Raw genomic sequence first — 21,354 nt, 5'->3', positions numbered from 1 at the left:
TGGCGGCTGCGCTGTAGGGCGGGCAGGGACCCCCCGCGTCCCAGTGATGTCTGCTCTAGTCGCACCCTGGCCTCACGCCCACCTGCTGACCGGGCACAGCGCCGGGGACCTGCCCCAGACAGATGGTTTTTGTTACAGAGGGCATTTGTATGTCTCCTGTGTAGGCAACTGGGGCCCTCATCTTGTCGTTGTGAGGAGCTGTAACATCCTCAAGTGGGAGCTCGAACTGAAGCGCTGGTGTCCGGGGCTCAAAACGCTCTTGTATGTTGGCAGCCATAGAGAACTCAAGGCAAAGAGACAGGTATGTTAGTTTAAACTTGAAATAGAACTAAACAGAAAACATCTTACTTTCTGTAGAAGACACATTTCAAAGTGTCCACACCTGCTTGTTAGTGTAATTACTGTCAATCACTCGTTTATGAGATACGAGACCTTCTAGTTGTCTGGGCTTAGAGCCCCCTTGAAGCATAGACTACACTCAGGAAACCGCCATTCCATGCAGGGCTTGTGTTCACCTCCCAGGAAGCGAGGGAGCTTCCCCCAGAGCTCGGATGGTCTCTGGAGGTGCTGTCATCCTTTTATTAAACTGTAGACCTGTTGGTTATCACAGGCAGAAATAAGAAAGTGTGATGCATCCTGAGTTCTGAATTACAGATCCGTAAAATAATTCCCATGGATGTGTTTATTAGGAATATTTGTGACAAACAGATGAGCTTCTGAAATAAATGTGGACTCTTACTTTTCTGTTTTCTGCCCAGTAGTTCCTAGCACTAGATTCTAGGTAGAAGTATGTTACAGGTCACAGGTTTTCATCGGAGAGGACATTTTGCCTTATGGTTAGACTCTACTGTGTTGAGTACTATTTACTTAAAAAGCGGGTACTTCGAGTGGTCTTTTCTTTTTTCCTCTCTCTCTTTTTTTTAACTCTCTGGTAATTAATTGCTTTTTAATATCTTGGAATGTAGTCAGCTGCAGCATAGACGCTCACATTTCCTGTCATCTTCTGAATACGTGTTCCATCGCTAAGATGATAGACTATGAAAGCGAGCCCCATTTCTGGATGCTGTTAATGCCTGCAAGGCAGTTTCGTAATTTGTCCACACACGTGCTCAGCCTCCTAAAGAAAAAGATCATAAAAACATAAACAGCTGTTTCCGTGTGATGAGAGAGCAGGTGACCAAGGAAAAGGAGGGGTGACGGCGGTGGGGCAGGTTAGGTGGGCAGTGAGCGCGCACGGAAGTCTTCTCCAGGCTGCTTGTTCCTGCACAGACAGTGAGGCCTGGCTTTTGTGCTGCAGGGGTGGACAGAGCCCAACCGCATCAACGTCTGCATCACGTCCTACAAGCAGTTCTTCAAGGGCTACGCGTCCTTCACACGGGTGCGCTGGAAGTGCCTGGTCATCGACGAGATGCAGCGTGTGAAGGGCATGACCGAGAGGCACTGGGAGGCCGTGTTCACCCTGCAGAGGTCTGGCCACCCCTCTCCGCGTGCTGTGTGCTGGGTATTGTTGATGTAAAGGTTCTTTGGAGGGACTGTAGGAAACTGCAGGCTCCCAGAATGGCCTTTCAGCTTCAAGGGCTCCCCTCACTGAAGGCGCTCATTTAATTCAGTCCGTTCCTCAAGACGTGTGTGTGTGTGTGTGTGTGTGTGTGTGTCTGTGTGTGTGTGTGCGCGTCTGTGTGTGTGTTTGTGTGTGTCTCTGTGTGTGTGCGTGTGTCTGTGTGTGTGTCTCTGTGTGTGTGTGTCTGTGTGTGTGTTAGCTCCCGAGGATCGTTGTCCCTTTCCTTGAATGTCTCCCGAGACAGGCTCTGCGCCCAGCTTGACGTTTCAGGTGTCGTCTCCCGTTGTGTGTTCAGCCAGCAGCGACTGCTGCTCATCGATGCCCCGCTGCACAACACCTTCCTGGAGCTGTGGACCATGGTGCACTTCCTCATCCCGGGCATCTCCAGGCCGTACCTGCACTTGCCCCTGAAAGCCCCCAGCGAGGAGAATCAGGACTACTACCACAAAGTGGTCATCCGGCTGCACCGGGTATGCGGCCGCCGCTGCGGGTCCCTGCTTGACGAGCACCCCCGGCTTCGCGTGCATGGGCCACGAATTCATTTTAGCAAAGGAGAGCTTTCTTTTTTCAGGTGACACAGCCCTTTATTTTGCGGAGAACTAAGAGAGATGTGGAGAAGCAGCTAACGAAGAAATACGAGCACGTCCTGAAGTGCCGCCTCTCCAGTCGACAGAAGGCCTTGTACGAGGACGTCATCCTGCAGCCGGGGTGAGCTCAGGGCTGCGCACTCCTGGCCACCTTCCTGGGGAAGAGCGGGCCCCTCTGGCCTTCCAGAAGGCTCCTCCTCGGCGGTGGGCCTCTGCAGCTGGAGGCCATGCTCACGCCCGGCCCTGGCAGCTCCGCTCCTCTCAGGCTGGCAGGCTGCCCCTCCCTGGTCCCATCAGAGGCCATGCCCAGAGCCGGCCCAGGAGGAGTGCAGCGTCGCAAGCCGCTCGGTGCCGCACCGCACTGGAGGTTCACGCAGGAGGCCGTGCTGATTGAGTGGCTCGTCCGTTCACAGCCGCGTGTAGGATGTGAGACCGAGGCCCGTGTGCCGTGTGGTCAGGCGCAGATGGCGCTCCAGGGCCACACCGGGTGGCCACGGGCACCTCTGTATGGACCCTAGAAGGGTGGGGCCCCATCCTGTCCATGATCCTTCCCGTGACCTGTTTGGCTCTTTGTCATTGGTCGCGAGCGTTGTGTGCTTAAGTGCGTAACGTGGTCCGGATAGCGTCCACGGCAGCAGGTGTGCAGGAGAGGGTTTTGCTGTTAATGCCTGCTTGTGTCATAGGCTTCTTTTTAGACAGCTTTAGGACGGAGTGTAAGTAGCCAGTCCTTGGCAACCAGCGTCATGCTGCGGCAGGCCGTTGACCATCTCAGTCAGGCATAGGAGCTGTGGAGACCCCACCCCTGACAACACGTGCAGTGACAGCTCCTGCTTCCGGGACACTGGGAGCAGACAGCCCGCGGCACGGCTGGCGCCTGCTGGCGGTCAGCTGTCTCAGCCCGTGCTGATCCGGAGAGAATCGCAGCGTGCGCAGAGGGCGGGTCCTGGACCAGCAGGCATCCCTTCACCAGACAGACAGAGCCCCGGCGTCCTCGGGACGCCTGCCGTGTCGCTCTTTGGTGGCGTGCCGTGGGACGTCGCTTCGGTTGCGCTTGGCAGTGACGACCTTGGTCCCGCTTGTCGAGTGTGGGATGCTCTCTGTGTGCTCATAGGAGAGGCCCCTGCATCCGGGAAGCACTGGGCCAGCAGAGCCTAGGTTGTCCTGTGCCGCAAGATCCCGATGGAGCGGCGGGGAGATTCCCTGTCTCAGGTCCCTGCACCTCTTTCTCTCGGGCCTGTTGGTCAAGTCAAGGGGGGCCATGAGCAGGCCTGTGCTGACCCCACGGCGGCTCCCGGGCGTGCCCCGCACGCCTCGGTGCGTGTTGATGCGATGGCCTCGGGGTCCTTGGACGGGCTCTGAACGTCGCTCCCGGTCAGCGCCTTCCTGCCCTCTGCGTGGCGACCGTGTCACACGTTTCTACCGCCTTCCCAGAGAGCCCTGCGGGCCCGCCTGTGGTGGTGCCACCTCCTCCTGGTTTCTGTTATAGCCCTTCCGGCAGCTCTGAGCTCAGCCCTCAGGAGCCTCCATGTGCAGTTTTCTTGGTCTTGTGTTTTCTCTCCTGTCTCATCCGGACACATATCGCTGGCCTCTGAACGGCCGCCCTCCCCTCTCCCCTTCTGCTCTCTGGCACCGCCTGTGCGCCGTCCACGTCCCCGACCCCACCCCGCTCCACCCCTGCGCCCACGCGCTCCGTCCTGGCGGGAGCTGCCTGGGCCGCCGGGCTGACCGCGTCCTCCTGTGGCGGCTTGAGCTGTCCCCAGGCACCGCAGATCCCATGTGTGCGGGACTGGCTTCCCCAGACGTGCCTCTCCGCTAGGCTTGCCTGACTCAGGACGCTGTGCTCCACCGTCCAGGCCGTCCTCCCGTCCTGCCGTCCCCTCTGCTCCCCCTCTGCTCCCCCTCTGCTCGCGAGTCCCTGCCCGCCCCGCTCCACGGCTCCTTCCTGCCTCGCCCGCTGGGTGCGCTGTGCTCTGCGGCCGCCCTTGGGGGCCCCCAGCCTGGAGGTCTCAGCTGGCCTCCATGCAGTCCCCGCACTGTGGCCCCCGTGGCGCCGGTGCGGTGTCAGGCCTGTGGGTCTCCTCCTTCGCCGGACCACCCCGTCCAGTCACTCCTACCCCTGCCCCTCGAGGGCCTTCTCCCCCAGGCCGGGTGTTCTCACCCCGCCACTGCCTGCCGGCGCCCGTCATGGCTGCCGTGGAGAATGGCGTCATCCCTGTCGCGGGAGGCAAGGAGGGCTGTTCCCGTCTGCCGCGCGCCCTGGCTCTCCGGCTGCCCATTCTGTGTCATGGGGGTGGTGAGCGAGTCTGAGAACCCTCACCGCACAGAGGTGGGTCCGGATGTCGTTGCCGTGCGAGCCAGGTCTGGGGAGAGCACGCCGACTGCGTGTCTGTGGAGCCCGGCCGGCACGTGCTCGCAGCCAAGGCAGTGCTTGTGTCTCTCCCCACGCACAGGACGCAGGAAGCTCTGAAGAGCGGGCGCTTTGTGGACGTGCTGAGCATCCTGCTGCGGCTGCAGCGGATCTGCAACCACCCCGGGCTGGTGGCGCCCCGGCTCCCGGAGTCCTCCTACACGGCGGGGCCGCTGCAGTGCCGCTCGGCCTCGCTCATCCTGAAGGCGCTTGACCGAGACTTCTGGAAGGTACGCAGAGGGTGCGGGCGGCTCTGCCTGAGGTCTGTTCTGGGTGCTTCCGGAATGTCGGTCTCCACTAACTTGCGTCCTGCGTTTCGCCATCGCCTGATGCTGGGCAGCATCAAGTGGCGGCGTGATGGGCCTTCCCCTCGACCTAGAACCCGCTTTGGAATGGGCCCCGAGGGGTGAGCCCACAGTGTGAAGGAGCAGGGAGGGTTTTCCTCGCCTGACCGTTGGCCCCTGAGAAATGGCAGAGCGTGTGGAGGAGAGCAGGGCTCGGAACTGCGGGACCGCGGGGGTGTCCTCACACGCGCGCGCGTGGTCTGAGGCCTGCGGGGGCCTTTCTGTTAAAATGTTAGTAACTGTCCCTAGGTGGGGAAACTCGGTTATTTTTTGACCAAAAAAAGAGAGTCGTATACCTTTCTGTGTTTGAATTTTGGGGTAATTTTGGAAAGTTTTTCCAGAACCAAAATTTTTAAAACAAAAGAGATTGGGTTAGGTTGGGTGATTCTGAGCGCAAGTGTGCTGGGCTCGTGGCTCTCAGCAGGGCAGGGCCGAGCCCTCAAGGGCCGTCGTTCCTGCTCTGGCTTCCACGCAGGAGGCCGAGAGCTTGCCCAGGCCAGCCGGCCGCTGGCAGGCTGGTGCCTGAGTTCCCCTCGGCTGTCTCTACCCCAGAGGACCAGGGGCCGAGGTCTCACAAATGTGGAGAAACAGGAACCAGCTCTGTGGCTTCGACAGGCTTGTGCAGGTTCGGGGTGTGGACAGGACAGGGGCCCTGGGGCCAGATTGCAGGGGCTCACGTCCCGGCTCTGCCCCACGAGGAGTGCGGCCTCGGGTGGTCAGTCTGCCTCGGTTTCCTCACCACACCGGCAAGTCGTGAGGAGTCGGTCAGTTAATGTACGTGATGGTCTGAGGAAGGGCCTGGTTGGTAAGCAGTAGTATGTGGTGAGTTACGTGATGAATGTGATTCCTACCACTATGCCTACTACTCTTTTATTGGAGTGTAGTTGATTTATAGTATTACTTTTAGGTAGGGATGAGTTTTTCGTTGAGTTAAAGAAAAATGGAGCCATGGAGGATGAAGTTGCGTCAGAAGCAGGCTACCTCAAGATACCACGGGGGCGGGGGGGTGTTTCATGGATAGTAGTTTCTATGTTGTGTTTTCATTTGAAAAACAGTTTTATTGAGGTAGCTCGTTATCGTAAAACTCACTGTTCTGAAGCATACAGTTCGTTGGTTTGAGTATATTCACAGAGTTGTGTAACAGCCATCACCACTAATACTAGAACATTTCATCACCCCAAGGAGAAAATCCACACGCACTGTCATTCCCATTCCCCCTCCCCTTCCCAGCCCTGGCAGCCACTTACCTGCATCTGTCTCTGTGGATTCACCAGGTCCAGATACTTTATATCAATGGCTCACTTCACTTGAGCATAATATTTTCAGAGTTCATCCACGTTGCAGCCTGTGTCAGAATCTCCTTCCTCCATTGTCTGGATGGACTGCAGTATGTTCATCCGTCCACGAGCTGATGGGCACTTGGGTGGTTTCCACTTTTTGGCCACTGTGAGTGCACATTCATGTGCAAGTTTTGCGTGGGCGTGGGGCTCCCTTCTTGTGGGGCTCCTCTTGGGCACATGTCTGACGGGCGAGGAGTTGCAGGGTCACGTGTAGAGTCCATGTTTAACCTTTTGATCAACTGCCTTGCATGGTGGCTGCCAGGTTTCCCATCCCCACCAGGGTGTGAGGGGGTGGGGGCATTCACGTCTCCACATCCTTGCCCACACCTGCTGTCCATCCTCTTTGATTCCCGCCATCCTGGTGGGGGTGAGAACGTCTGAGAGAAGCACAGGTGGAGTGAACATCCCCAGGGCTCCGGACATAGCGACGTGCCACACGCCCGCTGCACCTGCACCAGCACGCTAGGGTCTCTCCCTCAGCCTCCCCAACGAGGCCGAGCATCTCCGTCCGTTTAGACGAGCGTTTTCCAGGCTCGTCCCTCTCTGCTGAGTCTAGTCTGTCTCTTAAGTGCCACCCTCTCCTTTCCCACTGCCACTCGGGATGACCACGTGCCATCACTCCCACCTTTCTTTAAGTTGGGGAACTGAGCACACCGAGGTCCGGCGGGTGCCTCTCAGCAATACGGCTGCTCGGGGCCTGGCCTTCCCGGTTTGGAATCGACCTGGATTCCTAGTCAGCTGTTTTCTTCCTGCCTCCTGTAGCAAAATTGTTTTCTTTTTCTCCTTAGGAAACCGACCTTTCTATATTTGATCTTATTGGCTTAGAAAATAAAATGACTCGCCACGAGTCAGAACTGCTGGGTAAGAAGAAGGTGACGCGGAAACTCTTCGAGGAGCTGTTCACCGCGCCGCCACCATCGGGCAGGCCAGCGGCCGTCAGACTGAAGCCCAGCAGGTGTGTGGTGTGGTGTGGAGCGTCACTTCCTGCTCACCAGCCAGCTCTGGCTGGGTCCTGGCTGGTTGTGTGTCGTGGGGTCTGGGTGGCATCCCCTCTTCTCCTGCTGAAAGGGACCCCGGCCCCGCAGCCTCTCGGGCAGACCTGGGACCACCAGGTCGGAGCTCCACACGAGAACTGGGGCTACAGCCTGTGAAAAGAAAGGCTAGTCATCTGATTTGGCTATCTGCTTCTCCTGGAAATTACCCAGATGTCCTTGGATGCTGGGATAAGCAGTAGGGGTGTGCAGGGCGTAGGAGAGGCTCTTTTCATCATCTTGAAGAAGCGGTGGCCTTTGGGAGGGCTCTGCCTGGGGAGGTGGTCAGGGGCGGGGTGGCCAGGCTGCCTCTGACCCGGTGCGGGTATGGTGGCAACCGTCAGGGCAGGGGGGCACTGCGGGGGGGCGGGCTTGGGACCCTGAGGTCTGGCAGAGGCTCCACCCCTGACTGCAGCATCAAGGGCCTCCAGGGACATGATACAGGTGCCACAAGACTGGGAGGAGCGGTGCGCGCAGATGGAGGAACTCGAAACACGTGATTCAAGACAGGCCACACCCGTGCAGCCGGATTTGTGCACAACTCTGTGCTCCAGCTAAAAACAAAGGAAAAGCAGACAGGTGTTCTCGAGAGAAATGGGCCAGCTCTGCAGATGGCAGCCATTTCTGTTGCCTTTTCTCTGTGTGACCTCCCTGGCGACTTGGATCCGACCACCCTCGCCTTGGCTGCCTGGCCCACACTCACAGGAGCCTGCAGCCCTCAGTTAAACACGTGGCCAGGGCAACGAAGCCGCAGTCCTCGGGGCTGGCCCGGCCTCGGGTAGTGGCTTTCTGCTGGCTGCGCATGGCACGGGGGTTTTGGTATAGAAGTCCTGCCATCATGGTTTTCCAGGTTAAAGAAATAGGAGGAGCATGTTGCTTGTGATAAAATCGGACGAAGCAGCCATGGTGTGGATCCCCCTTCACAGTTTTACCCACTGGTGCCTGTGGGGTGCCTTTACCATTTCTGCTGATTCTCTCCATTTCCTGTACTGCCTTGTTACCTAGTTGTGCAAGTTGACTTTTCACCCCACTTTACTCTTACTCAGAAGAGTAGTAGAATGGACTTTACGTGTTAGAAGCAGTTTTTCTAGTCCACGTTCACGGGAACTTAATCACATTCACCCCTGCATCGCCCAAGCGTTGGGGTAGACGTACCATTTTTAGGTACTAAGCACCTCCCTCAGCGTCCCTGGTGAGCGCTGCTTCTTAGCACAGCATTTAGAAATCCCCCCACCCCTCTTTAAACTGCACCCAGGGTGTGGGAACCCCACTGCCCGCGGGGCAGCCCTGTATCCCCGGGGCCCGTCCAAGAGGCCATGCCTGCCGCGTCTCAGCAGTGCTCGTGTCTTCCTGCCCGCGCTCGGGCGTCCAGGTTGTTTCAGCCCGTGCAGTACGGCCAGAAGCCCGAGGGCCGCACCGTGGCTTTCCCCAGCACACACCCGCCCCGGACGGCCACGCCCACAGCCACTGCCACGCCACAGGGCCACGTTCGAGGACGGCCGCCCATCGCCACGTTCTCTGCAAATCCGGATGCAAAAGGTATGCCTCTCGTGGGGGTGTGCTCGGCACCGCAGAGGGTTTTTGTGGAAGAAGTTCTTCGTGCTTCCCTGGCCCCATGGGGACGTGTGACCACTCCTCTAGCGGGAGTGGGACCGTGCACCCTGGCTCTGCCCAGGAGACCATGTGTAGTTCTCACGTGAGTTTTACGCTTTTTTTTTATGTCTTTGAACTGTATAAGATAGCCCCTTCTTAGTCGAGTTACTGTTGATGTGATGGGGAAGATGTACCTCGGCAGAAACGTTCTCTTTTATGTCGGGAAACGCGTGTCGCAGTCATTTGTGAAACTTCTGAGGAAGTCTGCTTTTGTGCTCTGTGCCACCGCTTCAATGTAACCTGATTGTTACTTGAAGAAGGATAGGGTTAAATGGCAGAAAAGGTAATCAAAATTGTCTTCTAACCCTCATCCACGGGGTCCTCAATGTCAAGTCCCCTGTGTTTTTCTGAGATCTTCATAAATGCCAGAGCTGCTTGTTGCAAGAGCTCTTCGTGCAGCTGGGGACGCCAGCGCTGCCTGACCTCCGTGCGTGGTTAAGATGTGGTTCTCACGGACATGCCCAAAGGGGCCGGCTTGTGACACTCCCGTTTACTCCAGAAATGCACCGTGTCGTGGACTGGTGGACTCGAAGTGAAAATATCAATAGTTAACGACGGATAAAAAATTAGATTTCTCTCATCCTGTAGACCACCCACCCCCTTTTTAGAGAGGGCGTCTCCTTTGAGAGGCGGTATGAAGTAATGTTTGTTTTATTTCTTTAAAATTCGGGTTTAATACTGCATTTTCTGAAGAACCTCTAACAGCTTTGCACAAACCAACCTTATCGATTGCAGCGCCAGCAACCCCGTTTCAGACCTCTCAGGCCTCCACCGGTGCTCCGAGACACCAGCCCGCCTCGACCTTCAGCACAGCACCTAGCCCAGCCCATCCTGTGAAACTGCGGGCTCAAACCACTGCCCCGGCCTCCACCCCGGGCCCGCCCCAGCCCCAGCCCCAGGCCCCCTCGCACCCGGCCGGGCAGAGCGCGCTGCCTCAGGGGCTGGTGCTCACCTCGCAGGCCCAGGCGCGCCTGCCTAGTAAGTGGCTTCGCCTCTCCTGGGTCTGCCACCTCTTTGTACAAGGACATCGCGTTCACACGAGCGGCGTGTGAAGGGCCTTGCTGTCCACTCCCTTTGTCTCCCCGACCCCGTGTCCGGTGCTGCCTTTCGCCACGCTGTCCTTTCCAGCCCTAAATCTGCAGAGGGAGGGCTCCGCTCAGGGCCTTTCTCTGTCCTTCCTTCTGACCCCGTCCGTCAGCTCTGCTTCTCCCCCGTGCTCGTGCTCGGCCCGGTGGCCGAGGATGGTACTTCTCCTCTGTGAGCCACGGGTTTGTCCCGCCAGCCTCCAGGGCCCCTCGGAGAGCAAAGGGCAATAAAACGAAAGCCTTGTGAACTAGGCTTCGACTTCCTTTTAGTCTCTTGCTTATTACCAAATTTAAATCTGGAATGACTATTGCTCAAGTGAGACATTTTGTAATAACTCCCTGAAACATCGCAACCTTCTTACATTTTATAAATAGAACTTTTTATTGTGACCAGCGCGATTAGGGTACTACCTCTGTCCACCCTGCTGTTGGAAGTACCCTGATGGAAACTGTCCTGGGCCACACCTTTTCTCACATGCCACCTGGAGCACTTTATCGGTTGCCACAAGTTGTGTTGAGGCCTCTCTGGAGAGACAGGAGAGAGAGAGAAGTAGTGTCATGAGCAGACACCGGGTTCAGGCTGGTTTTCTCTTGTGATGAGCCTGTCTTCCGTGCCAGCAGATGCGAAGCACTTATCCTGGTTCATTGCCCAGGGGAGGACAGCCCTTGCATACATTGCGCTTTTTCTTTCTTTTGGGCCAGGGGTAGGAGTCCCGGGGGTGTACCCAGGGGCCGTGCTTGGGGGGCGCAGGGTCAGGCCGCCTTTCATGCCTCCACTTCTGGACTGAGGAGGGCTTGTGGGAGAGTCGTAGTTCTGTGCACAGATCTCTGCATCTCTTTTTCCGTTTTCCCTTCCTGTTTATGGTTTCTGTGGGCAAGATATCCTTGGATGTTTTCCTCGTCTTTTGCTAACTATTCTCTTTATAGCATCACTACTAATTCTGGCCTGAATTTTCATGGGAGGAACATCTAGACTCGAATATCAACCATTGGGTTTTAAAAAAAAAAAAAAGCCTTTAAAGCTATTATTGAATTACAGTTTGAAGGTGGTACCTTTTTGAGTGAGGTGCATATGACTCCATCTGAGTTCTGTTTTTAAGGAAAAAAAATGCTTTAAGCAGTGTTAAATCTTCCATTTTTTCACAGTTAAAATTATAGACTGAATCCTACGATCTAGTTCAAATTAGTGTGAAACACTGTATCATAAAGTGTGATGTATTTATGTACTTAAATACATTCCCACATTTTGAAAAGGTTATGAGTGTAATTGAAGCTAGTTCTCTATTTTATATCTGTAGTGATAAAATCTTGTTTATCTCTGTGAGCTAAATCAGACATGTACTTTCTCACATTCTGAAAGGATTCTGAAGTTGAGAGGTTGATACGAGAGTTTCAAAGTGTATGACCAATACATTTCCGCTACTTCTGATGTTTGCTACTTTTTTATCGCCTGGAAAGAAAAGCAAAATGTTCCTTAAGGGCTTGGTTAATTATATTAATATCTGATACTCTAAAATTTCTACCAGTTATGATGAAGTTAACCATTAAAATCTGGTGTTAATTTTAATTGTTTTTTTTCTATTAAAATATTTTCTGAAAGTGTTAGAAATACCCAATAAATGTTTCTGTGACACTTCACTTTGCTACAGACGATCATTCTCTGTGACAAGTGATCGTCAGTATAGCAATCGAAAACTCTTCCCAAGAGTTTTCTTTCTCGTCTCCTCTGCGTCTCCGCAGGTGGGGAGGTGGTCAAAATAGCCCAGCTGGCTTCCCTCGCGGGCCCGCCGAGCCGAGTCGCCCAGCCGGAGAGCCCCGTGACGCTTCAGTTCCAGGGCAACAAGTTCACCTTGTCGCATAGCCAGCTGCGGCAGCTGACAGCCGGCCAGCCCCTGCAGCTCCAAGGTAGGGTTCGCTGGCGGGCGGTGACCCACGAAGGCTTTAAGCCGGGGCGTCCCGGCAGCTCCCCACTGCAGCTGTGACTTTGGCCCCCTTAAGCACAGGTGCTTCACCTGTAAATGGCCTTAATGAGTCTCACCTCGTTGGCGTTCAGAGGACTTGGGAGATAGCGGGTACATCACCTGGTGGCCTGGACCCTGACACACGTTAAATAGAGGATAGTCGCTTCTAAATAAAATCTGCCCTTTAGGTAAGGTTTCCTATTTTAAAAATCAAAATAGAAATATTTACTCCTTTCAGATTTCATTGTGAGGTAAATTGTCCTAAAAGTGGCAAAGGCCCAGCGATTTATGCAGGAGAAATTATTTTCCTTTATGTACAGGTTTTAAAACTTCCAGACCAAAGCCCTCCCAGGCCTGTGGCTGAGAGCACTGTGTTCGTGTAGTAACTGCTTCTCGGAGGAAACGAGGGGATGCACTTTAGTTCATGTTAACCCTCAGCGACTCAGCTGGAGGGTAGGACCCAGAGGGGGGATCCGGCCACCTCCCCAGGCAGCCTCCCCCGACGCGTCGTCGTTCACGGCTCTCATCGGGGCGGAAGGTTCAGTTGTCAGCCAGGTCTGGGGTGCTCTGTGTGGACGCTGGGGACACGCACCTCAGCAGAGCAGAGGCCCCCAAAAACGCGCCACAAAGAAACGGGTTCATTTGGTTTCATTCCATATTTCTCTGGTTTTTTGACCAAAGGGGCGAGGTCATCTCTTAAAATTTCTGGTGAACTCTAGTTTTTGTAGAGGACGATTCCGGAGCAAAAGATGCCAGGAGACTTAATCACAGAGAGGTTGAAATGGCAGGCTCCTGGAACAGTGGCGGTAGAGCCACAGCATTTGGGCTAAAAAAACCGAGTGTTTTGGTATTTCTTCACCCAGCTTGTCTGGTTGGCAGGCGCACCCAGTATGTGATCTGGGAGCTGGGACCTTCCAACCCGTGACTGCCTCAGGCCTCGAGCAGACGTGACAGATGCTGAGCGGGTACTCGCTGCATTACCCGAAAGCAGTCAGGCATCGCAGGGAGTAGAGGAGCTTTTTCTTGACGTTAAGCCAAGTGACTTGGATCCTTGGCATTTTCATTCGTTGTGAATGAAATAGTTTCATTTTTCTCCAAGTAACTGAACTTGGCATTGCCTCATTGCAGGAAATTTGATTTTGGATTTTCGGTTTATTGCCTTGTTCTTGTACCTTAGGAAGTGGGTGTAGCCTGGGGGTTGAAGGCACACTTGGCTCGTGACTGACCCCCATGCATGTGTGATTGCAGGCAGCGTCCTCCAGATTGTGTCCGCGCCCGGGCAGTCCTACCTGCGACCTCCAGGCCCCGTGGTGATGCAGACAGTGTCTCAGGCGGGGGCCCTGAACGCCCTGGGAAGCAAGCCCCCAGCCGGCGGCCCAAGCCCCGCACCCATGACCCCTCCAGGTAGAGTGCTGTGAGCCGGAAGGAGGCTTGGTTTTGAAACTTCTTTTCTTCCTTCCTTCCTTCCTTCCTTCCCCTTCCTTTCTTTCTTTCCTTTCTTCCTTTCTTCCCTTCTTCCTTCCTTTCTTTCCTTTCTTCCTTCCTTCCTTCCTTCCTTCCTTCCTTTCCCTTCCTTTCTTTCTTTCCTTTCTTCCTTTCTTCCCTTCTTCCTTCCTTTCTTTCCTTTCTTCCTTCCTTCCTTCCTTTCTTTCTTCCTTCCTTTCTTTCCTTCTTTCCTATCTTTCTATAAATTTATTTATCTCCGTTGCGGTGCACGGGCTTCTCGTTGCAGTGGCTCCTCTTTCTGCAGAGCACAGGCTCTAGGCACGTGGGGTCAGTCGTTGTGGCTCGCGGGCTCTAGAGCACAGGCTTAGTAGTTGTGGCGCGCGGGCTTAGTTGCTCCGTGGCATGTGGGATCTTCCCGGGCCAGGGCTCGAACCCGTGTCCCCTGCATTGGCAGGCGGATTCTTAACCACTGCGCCACCAGGGAAGTCCATGAAACTTCTTTCTGACTTTCTTTGCTTCTGAGGCAAGTGGGGGGCGTGGATGATATCTGTGATGCCTCAGAACCCGTAGTCCCAGTTGTGGCCACCTCTGATTTCCATAGATGGCCCGTGTCAGCTTGGTTTCTTTTCTTTCTCTTTTGCTCCCAAAGGTAACGGTCGAGCCTCACCACCCTCACTCAGCCTTTAGATGTTTGATTTGGTTTTGCTCTGACAAGAAACTTGGAATCATGAGAAATTTTGCTTGTTAATGTTACAGATACACTTAGGGCACGTGCTAGAAGTTCTTGGACAGGTAACGGAGCAGGGTTTGGACCTGGACCTGTCTGCGGCCAGTGTGCCTCCTTGCCTGTTCCGCAGCCTCCTTCCCGCCAGGGTCCCCTGCTCTCCAGACACACCCACACTGCAAACATCGGGCACGGGCACTTGGGTCAGGTTGATGTATGCAAGCGGCAGGGACCTCTCTCAAGTGGAATCCCTGGTCACTGCCCAGCCCCAGGCCCTGGGTCGTCTGTGGTGCCGTTGGGGTGGGGCCTCTGCACCCCGTCCCCACTGGGCTCTGTCAGTGAGTGGGTGCTGGAGGGACCATGAGGCTGGCAGCATCGCCTGGCGGCCGCTCTACCTCCCAGCCAGGCCGTGCAGCTCTACTCGGTTGGTCTGTTCTTCAGGCTTTCTTCCTGCTTCCTGGAACCAGCTGTGCCAGCACCCTCCCCGGAGGGCGCTCAGTCCTGCTCTGCGGGCCCCAGCTTCCCGACCTGACACCAGTCCGGCCGCTGGGTTCTAGTCACCTCGACCCTTCTCTGTCGCTCCCCGCAAGTGGCCCCTTCTCGGTCCTCAGCCGCCTCTTCCGCAGGCCCTTGCGGAGGAGCCTCTGTCAGACGGGCAGTGTGGCGTGGCTGACGGGAGCAGGCCGCGTGGGGCCCAGGCATCCCTCTGTCCCAGGCACGCAGGTCAATGCTGCCGAGATGCCAAGGGCAGTGGAGCGCTGGGCCCGCGTGGCTGCTGCTTGGCGCAGTGACGGGAGTGACCGCGGGTCTGAGGTCACGCCGGGCGCTGCCAAAGGAAGGAGGCAGATCGCGGCGCTCAGCTCAGACCCTGGCCAGAGAGCGGGAGAGCACTTACTAGTGGTTGTGAACGGTTGACCCACTCCAGAAACGTGCTAGTGGAAGCTGACGATGTTCCGGAGAGCGTTGCCGGTAGTTTTGTATGCCAACCCTTCGTTTTTGCCTTTGTAGTGGGTGTGCCCAGCCGACTGGCAGTCAGTCCCCTGGCCGCAGGAGAACCTGGAGTGGCCTCCAAGCCAGCCTCTCCCGTCGCCGGGCCGACGCAGGTACGGGGCAGCAGACCCCAGCACGCGGTGCCAGCGCCACCCCTGCATGCGCGGAAGTCGCTCTCGGGAGCTGCTTGTCACTCGGGAGGGTTGTGATACTTAACCGCTTCTGCGAGGCGGCATCAGTTTATCTGCTGCTAAAAACGCGCTGTCTCTCTAAATTAGAGAATTTTGATCTTAAAGACGCTTTTCCTACTAAAAGAAATGAAACCAGGCTTTAGGATTGCAAAAATGCCCTTTCACATTTTTTTGTATTCTTCTACTGGTCTTCCAGGCATTAGAAACGCTCACTGTGTCTCAAGAAGTACTTTACACGTTGGCAGAGAAAACGGCGCCCATTTGCTCTGCTCTCTTTTCTGTCACTGTCTCCCGTGGAGCCAGGGCCCGCACGTCTAAGCGTGCTCTGCGGCCGGTCACCGTGCGTGAGGGACCCATGGGGCTTGGTGAGGCCGGGAACTGGCCGTGCTGTTTCTCAGTAACCGTTTTCATCTCTGTTTTTGATGAAGGAGGAAAAGACCAGACTTTTGAAAGAGCGGCTGGACCAGATTTATTTTGTCAACGAACGGCGCTGCTCTCGCACCCCTGTCTACGGCAGAGACCTGTTGGGGGTTTGTTCCCTGCCTGGCAGAGGGCAGTTGCCTTGGCTCGGGGCTCCTGATGGAGGTCATGGGAAGGGGGCTGGGCCCACGAGCCGGTACACGTCACCCTCGACAACTCACAGGGACCTGATTTTGACCCTGACTCAACGTCAGGAATCCCTCCAGGACGTCATGGACAGGTATGGTAGCATGCTGTAAGCGTTCTTTACTCAGTCGCTGTGTCGCACCCAAGCAGCTTTTGTTGTTCTGTGGACGCTGATCTCATCCCTCTAAGTTTCTCCCCGGGTTGTCCCTTGGAGTCTGTCCGAAATCTGTTTCAGAGTCTTCAGCTTTGGCACCAGATGGCCTCTCCACCCTCTGGGAGCCTGTGTGCCCCTCCCTGCGGATCAGTTTTGTACCCCACGGGCCTGGGCCTGGGTGCAGAGCACAGCACCGTGCTCATTCAGGGCTGGGGGCCAGACCATTGTGTTGTAGACCGCTTTCTCCATTTTGCTCTTTTAAAATAATATTTTAGGGACTTCCCTGGCGGCGCAGTGGTTAAGAATCCGCCTGCCAATTCAGGGGACACGGGTTCGGGCCCTGGTCCGGGAAGATCCCACATGCCGCAGAGCTACTGAGCCTGTGCTCTAGAGCCCGCGAGCCACAACTACTGAGCCCGCGTGCCACAACTACTGAGCCCGCGTGCCACAACTACTGAAGCCTGCACGCCTACAGCCCGTGCTCTGCAACAAGAGAAGCCACCGCAATGAGAAGCCTGCACACCGCAACAAAGAGTAGCCCCTGCTTTCCACAACTAGAGAAAGCCCGCATGCAGCAATGAAGACCCAATGCAGCCAAAAAAAAAAAAAAAAAAAAATTATTATTATTATTTTTAAATTTACTTATTTATTTATTTTTGGCTTCTCATTTATTTTGGTGCGCAGGCTTCTCAGTGCGGTGGCTTCTCTTGTTGTAGACCATGGGCTCTAGGCGTGCAGGCTTCAGTAGTTGGGGCTCGCGGGCTCTAGAGCACAGGCTCAGTAGTTGCAGCGCACGGGCTTAGTTGTTCTGCGGCATGTGAGATCTTCCTGGACCAGGGCTCGAACCTGTGTCCCTTAGCATTGGCAGGTGGGTTCTTAACCACCGCGCCACCAGGGAAGCCCAATAACAATATTTTATTAAGAAACCACAGGAATGATTTACCGTTGCATGATGAGAAACATGTGTTTAAGAGTCCAGGGGTTAAGATTCCACGCTTCCGCTGCCGGGGACGTGGGTTTGATCCATGGTCGGGGAAGTTTTTCATGCCGCCCAGTAAGGCCAAGAAAAGAGAGAGAGAGAGAAAGAGAAGCCCAGCTGTTGGGGCCCACAGGCGTATCAGCCCCTCCCCCGCCAGACCTGTGCCCTGGTCTCTCTGCCCCACGTAGTGTCAGGCCCTGCTTGCAGCTTCATTCGCTGCTTTGGCCTGATTTTGAGTTTCAGCCTGAGGGTATTTCCTCTCCCTTCTGTTTTGTGTGCCCGGGCTCAGCTTTCAGGGTGTGTCCTCTTTAGGCCTCTGGAAACGATGGAACTGGGCGCGGCCTCCGCGAGGAGCTCTTCCCTGCTTCACTGTGTAGGGAGGTTGCCGCCCTCCGCGCACTTGTCTTGCTTCGGATGCTGACTTGTCTTTCTTTCCTCCTTTTCCTCTGACGTTACAGATGACTTTTTTTTTTTTTTAACATCTTTATTGGGGTATAATTGCTTTACAAGGGTGTGTTAGTTTCTGCTTTATAACAAAGTGAATCAGTTATACACATACATATGTTCCCATATCTCTTCCCTCTTGCATCTCCCTCCCTCCCACCCTCCCTATCCCACCCCTCCAGGCTGTCACAAAGCACGGAGCCAATCTCCCTGTGCCATGCGGCTGCTTCCAACTAGCTATCTACCTTACTACGTTTGTTAGTGTGTATATGTCCATGACTCTCTCTCGCCCTGTCACAGCTCACCCTTCCCCCTCCCCATAACCTCAAGTCCGCGTTCTCTAGGAGGTCTGCGTCTTTATTCCTGCCTTACCCCTAGGTTCTTCATGACATTTTTTTTTTCTTAAATTCCATATATATGTGTTAGCATACGGTATTTGTCTTTCTCTTTCTGACTTACTTCACTCTGTATGACAGACTCTAGGTCTATCCACCTCATTACAAATAGCTCAATTTCGTTTCTTTTTATGGCTGAGTAATATTCCATTGTATATATGTGCCACATCTTCTTTATCCATTCATCCGATGATGGACACTTAGGTTGTTTCCATCTCCGGGCTACTATCAGACTCTTAGAGGAAAACATAGGCAGAACACTCTATGACATAAATCACAGCAAGATCCTTTCTGACCCACCTCCTAGAGTAATGGAAATAAAAACAAAAATAAACAAATGGGACCTAATGAAACTTCAAAGCTTTTGCACAGCAAAGGAAACCATGAACAAGACCAAAAGACAGCCCTCAGGACGGGAGAAAGTATTTGCAGATGACTTTCTAAGACAGAGACTGTTGTTAGAGCAGTCTCGGGTTCACAGCAAAATCGAGGGGAAGGCGCGCAGGGCTCCCGCCTTCCGCCAGCTGCCCCCACCGTCAGCACCCCGCGCCGGAGTAGCACGCTCCTTACAACCCACGCGCCTCCGGTGATTCTTCATCAGCGCCCAGGGTCCGCGGTGCACGGGGGGCTGTGCTTTTGGCCTTGGGTGTTCTGTGGGCTCGCACAAGTGTATAGTGACGCGCACCCGCCATTAGAGGATCGTGCAGAGTAGCTTCACTGCCCTGAAACCCCGCTGTGCTCTGCTCATTCGTCCCTCCCCCCCCAGCCCCGCCCGAAACCCTGGCAACCACTTATCTTTTCGCTGTCTCCATAGTTTTGCTTTTCCAGAATGTCAGATAGTTGGAACGTAGAGTAGGCAGCCTTTTCAGATGGCTTCTTTCACGTAGGAATGTGCACCTAAGGTTTCTCCTTGTCTCTTCATGGCCTGATAGCTCATTTCCTTTTAGCCCTGAATAATATTCCATTGTCTGGAAGCACCACAGTTTGCTTAAATACGTTCACCTACTGAAGGACAACGTGGTTGCTTCTAAGATTTGGCAATTATGAATAAAGCTGCTCTAAACACCGATGTGTAGGTTTTTGTGTGGACATGGTTTTTAATTCATTTGCGTGAATACCAAGGCGCGTGATTACCAGATCACACGGTAAGAGCATGTTGAGTTTTGTTAGAAACCGCCACACTGCCTTCCAAAGTGGCTGCAGCATCCTGCGCTCCCAGCAGCACTGACGAGAGTTCCTGTTGCTCCACAGCCTCGCCAGCGACTGCTGTTGTCAGTGGTCTGGATTTTGGCTGTTTTAATAGATGTGTAGTGGTATCTCATTGTTTTAATTTGCATTTCCCTGATGGTATGTACGTTGAGCATCTTCTCATATCCGTATTTGTCATCTGTATACCTTTGGTAACATGTCTCCTAAGGTCTTTGGCCCATTTTTAAAACAGGTTGCTTGTTTTTTAATTGTTGCATTTTAAGACTTCTTTGCGTATTTTGGATAACAGTTCTTTTTTTTTTTTTAATAATATTTATTTATTTTGGCTGCGTTGGGTCTTCATTGCTGGGCGCGGGCTTTCTCTCGTTGCGGCAAGCAGGGGCTACTCTGTCGCGGCGCGCAGGCTTCTCGTTGCGGTGGCTTCTCTTGTTGCAGAGCATAGGCTCTAGGCGCGTGGGCTTCAGTAGTTGTGGCACACGGGCTCAGTAGTTGTGGCTCACAGGCTCTAGAGTGCAGGCTCAGTAGTCGTGGCGCACGGGCTTAGTTGCTCTGCGGCATGTGGGATCTTCCCAGACCAGGGCTCAGACCTGTGTACCCTGCATTGGCAGGCGGATTCTTAACCACTGCACCACCAGGGAAGCCTTCTAGCGCTATTTGTTGACAAGACTGTCTTTGCTCCCTTGTGTTACCTTTGTTCCTTTGCCAAAAGTCAATTGACTGTAATTATGAGAGTCTCTTTCTGGGCTTTCTGTTCTGTTCCATTGATCTGTTTGCTTGTTCTTTTGCCGGTACCATGCTGTTGATCACTGTAGCTTTCTGGTAGTCTTGAAGTCAGGTAGTGCCAGTCCTCCAACTTTTTCTTATTCAGTATCGTGTTGGCTCTTCCGGGCAGTTGCTTCTCCATGTAAACTTTAGATTCAGTCGGTTGGTATCTACAGAATAGCTGGCTGGGATTGCATTGAACGTCTAGATCAAGTCGGGAAGAACTGACATCTCGACGGTATTGGATCTTCCTGTCCATGAACATGGAATATTTCTCCATTTATTTAGTGCTTCTTGGATTTCATTGATCAGAGCTTTGGTCGTAAGTGGTGTTGTAGTTTGCATGCAGTTGGTAGCAAGTCATCATGCAAGCCCGGCTTGTGCTGAGTCCCAGAATGAGGGCTTTTCTGGAGCAGGTGGTGTCTGCAGGTTGGCGGTGGGTGTCAGGTTGGCTGTCATGGCTCATCTGAGTCGTCATGGTGCTGCTCTCTGCGGGGCCCCTCCTCCCAAGTCTGGCTCCCTTTCTGGTGGCACGGTGGCTGTAGCAGCTTCAGGGCTCACATCCTCCCCCAGACCGTCCAGGCGACAGAGTGCCTGCATTCCGGAATTCCCATCCAAAGACGGCAGGCTGCCTCTGCACCCATCCCTCTGCCCTGGGGGTACCCTGCGCTGTTCATTTTGATCTGGGTAGCCCTCACTGGCCGGGACTGGTCGGGACCCGCCCCCGTGGTTGCTGTGATAGTGTGGTCCAGCAGCCCGGTGACTGGAGCTAGGCGCTCTGGCTGCCCTGGTGACTCCCGACTGCCAGGTGGTTCTGCCCTCTTCCTTCTCAAGCCTTCGCTGCCTGAGACAGAGGGGCCGCTCGGCGGAGACACCCCAGGTGCGCCACCTGTGACACATGTGCTGTCTGCTTCTCAGGGTGGTGTGTGTGATCCCGCCGGTGGTGGCCGCGCCCCCGTGCTTGTGGGTGGCGAGGCCGCCCTCCCGCTACAGCCACAAGATGAGGCTCTTCAGACACTACCTGCGGGAGCACACGGCGCCCTTCGCCCAGCAGCTGCAGCGGGTGACAGCTCTGCGCTCCCTGCGGTTTCCCGAGCTGAGACTGGTCCAGTTTGACTCAGGTACGAGACACCCCGTCTGTACTGCTGCCTGTGTCGGATGCACTTGCTTTGGAGTATGAGATGCTGTTGATGTTACTCATTTCACAGGAAAGCTGGAAGCGTTGGCTATCTTACTTCAGAAGTTGAAATCTGAAGGACGTCGCGTGCTGATTTTATCGCAGATGGTTCTCATGTTAGACATTTTAGAAATGTTCTTGAACTTCCATTATCTCACCTATATAAGAATTGACGAAAACGCCAACAGTGAACAACGGCAGGTAGGAAAGAAATCGTTTCTTTTGTTATCGTTTATGACTCATTTGGGTTAACTTTGATCGCCAGTTTCTAACCTAGTTTCTCAGAGCTGTGCAAACTCAGTGTTGCC

General features: G+C 54.4%; 1 protein-coding gene across 30 annotated transcripts in view; it reads left to right on the top strand.

The window, feature by feature from the left end:
- The window catches only part of EP400 (E1A binding protein p400), a 115,352-nt gene that overhangs the window by 55,220 nt on the left and 38,778 nt on the right, over window positions 1-21,354 (top strand). For 26 of the 30 annotated variants that reach the window (XR_012325083.1, XR_012325076.1, XR_012325074.1 and 23 more), the window contains 14 exons: window positions 165-301; window positions 1,298-1,467; window positions 1,857-2,031; window positions 2,133-2,269; window positions 4,599-4,785; window positions 7,028-7,194; window positions 8,643-8,809; window positions 9,659-9,901; window positions 11,749-11,913; window positions 13,218-13,373; window positions 15,148-15,242; window positions 15,749-16,020; window positions 20,788-20,990; window positions 21,078-21,247. Coding sequence is in view for 15 of the 30 variants with exons in the window: in XM_073789915.1 (XP_073646016.1) it covers window positions 165-301; window positions 1,298-1,467; window positions 1,857-2,031; window positions 2,133-2,269; window positions 4,599-4,785; window positions 7,028-7,194; window positions 8,643-8,809; window positions 9,659-9,901; window positions 11,749-11,913; window positions 13,218-13,373; window positions 15,148-15,242; window positions 15,749-16,020; window positions 20,788-20,990; window positions 21,078-21,247 (2,444 nt within the window). In the remaining 15 variants the exon portion in view is untranslated. The remainder of the gene's footprint in view (window positions 1-164; window positions 302-1,297; window positions 1,468-1,856; window positions 2,032-2,132; window positions 2,270-4,598; window positions 4,786-7,027; window positions 7,195-8,642; window positions 8,810-9,658; window positions 9,902-11,748; window positions 11,914-13,217; window positions 13,374-15,147; window positions 15,243-15,748; window positions 16,021-20,787; window positions 20,991-21,077; window positions 21,248-21,354) is intronic. The other 4 variants (XM_033836691.2, XM_073789916.1, XM_033836692.2 and 1 more) reach the window with 1 other exon arrangement.

The sequence above is a fragment of the Tursiops truncatus genome, chromosome 13, assembly GCF_011762595.2.
Source record: "Tursiops truncatus isolate mTurTru1 chromosome 13, mTurTru1.mat.Y, whole genome shotgun sequence".
NCBI classification, from domain to species: Eukaryota; Metazoa; Chordata; class Mammalia; order Artiodactyla; family Delphinidae; genus Tursiops; species Tursiops truncatus.
This window is presented reverse-complemented; position numbering and strand designations above follow the sequence as displayed.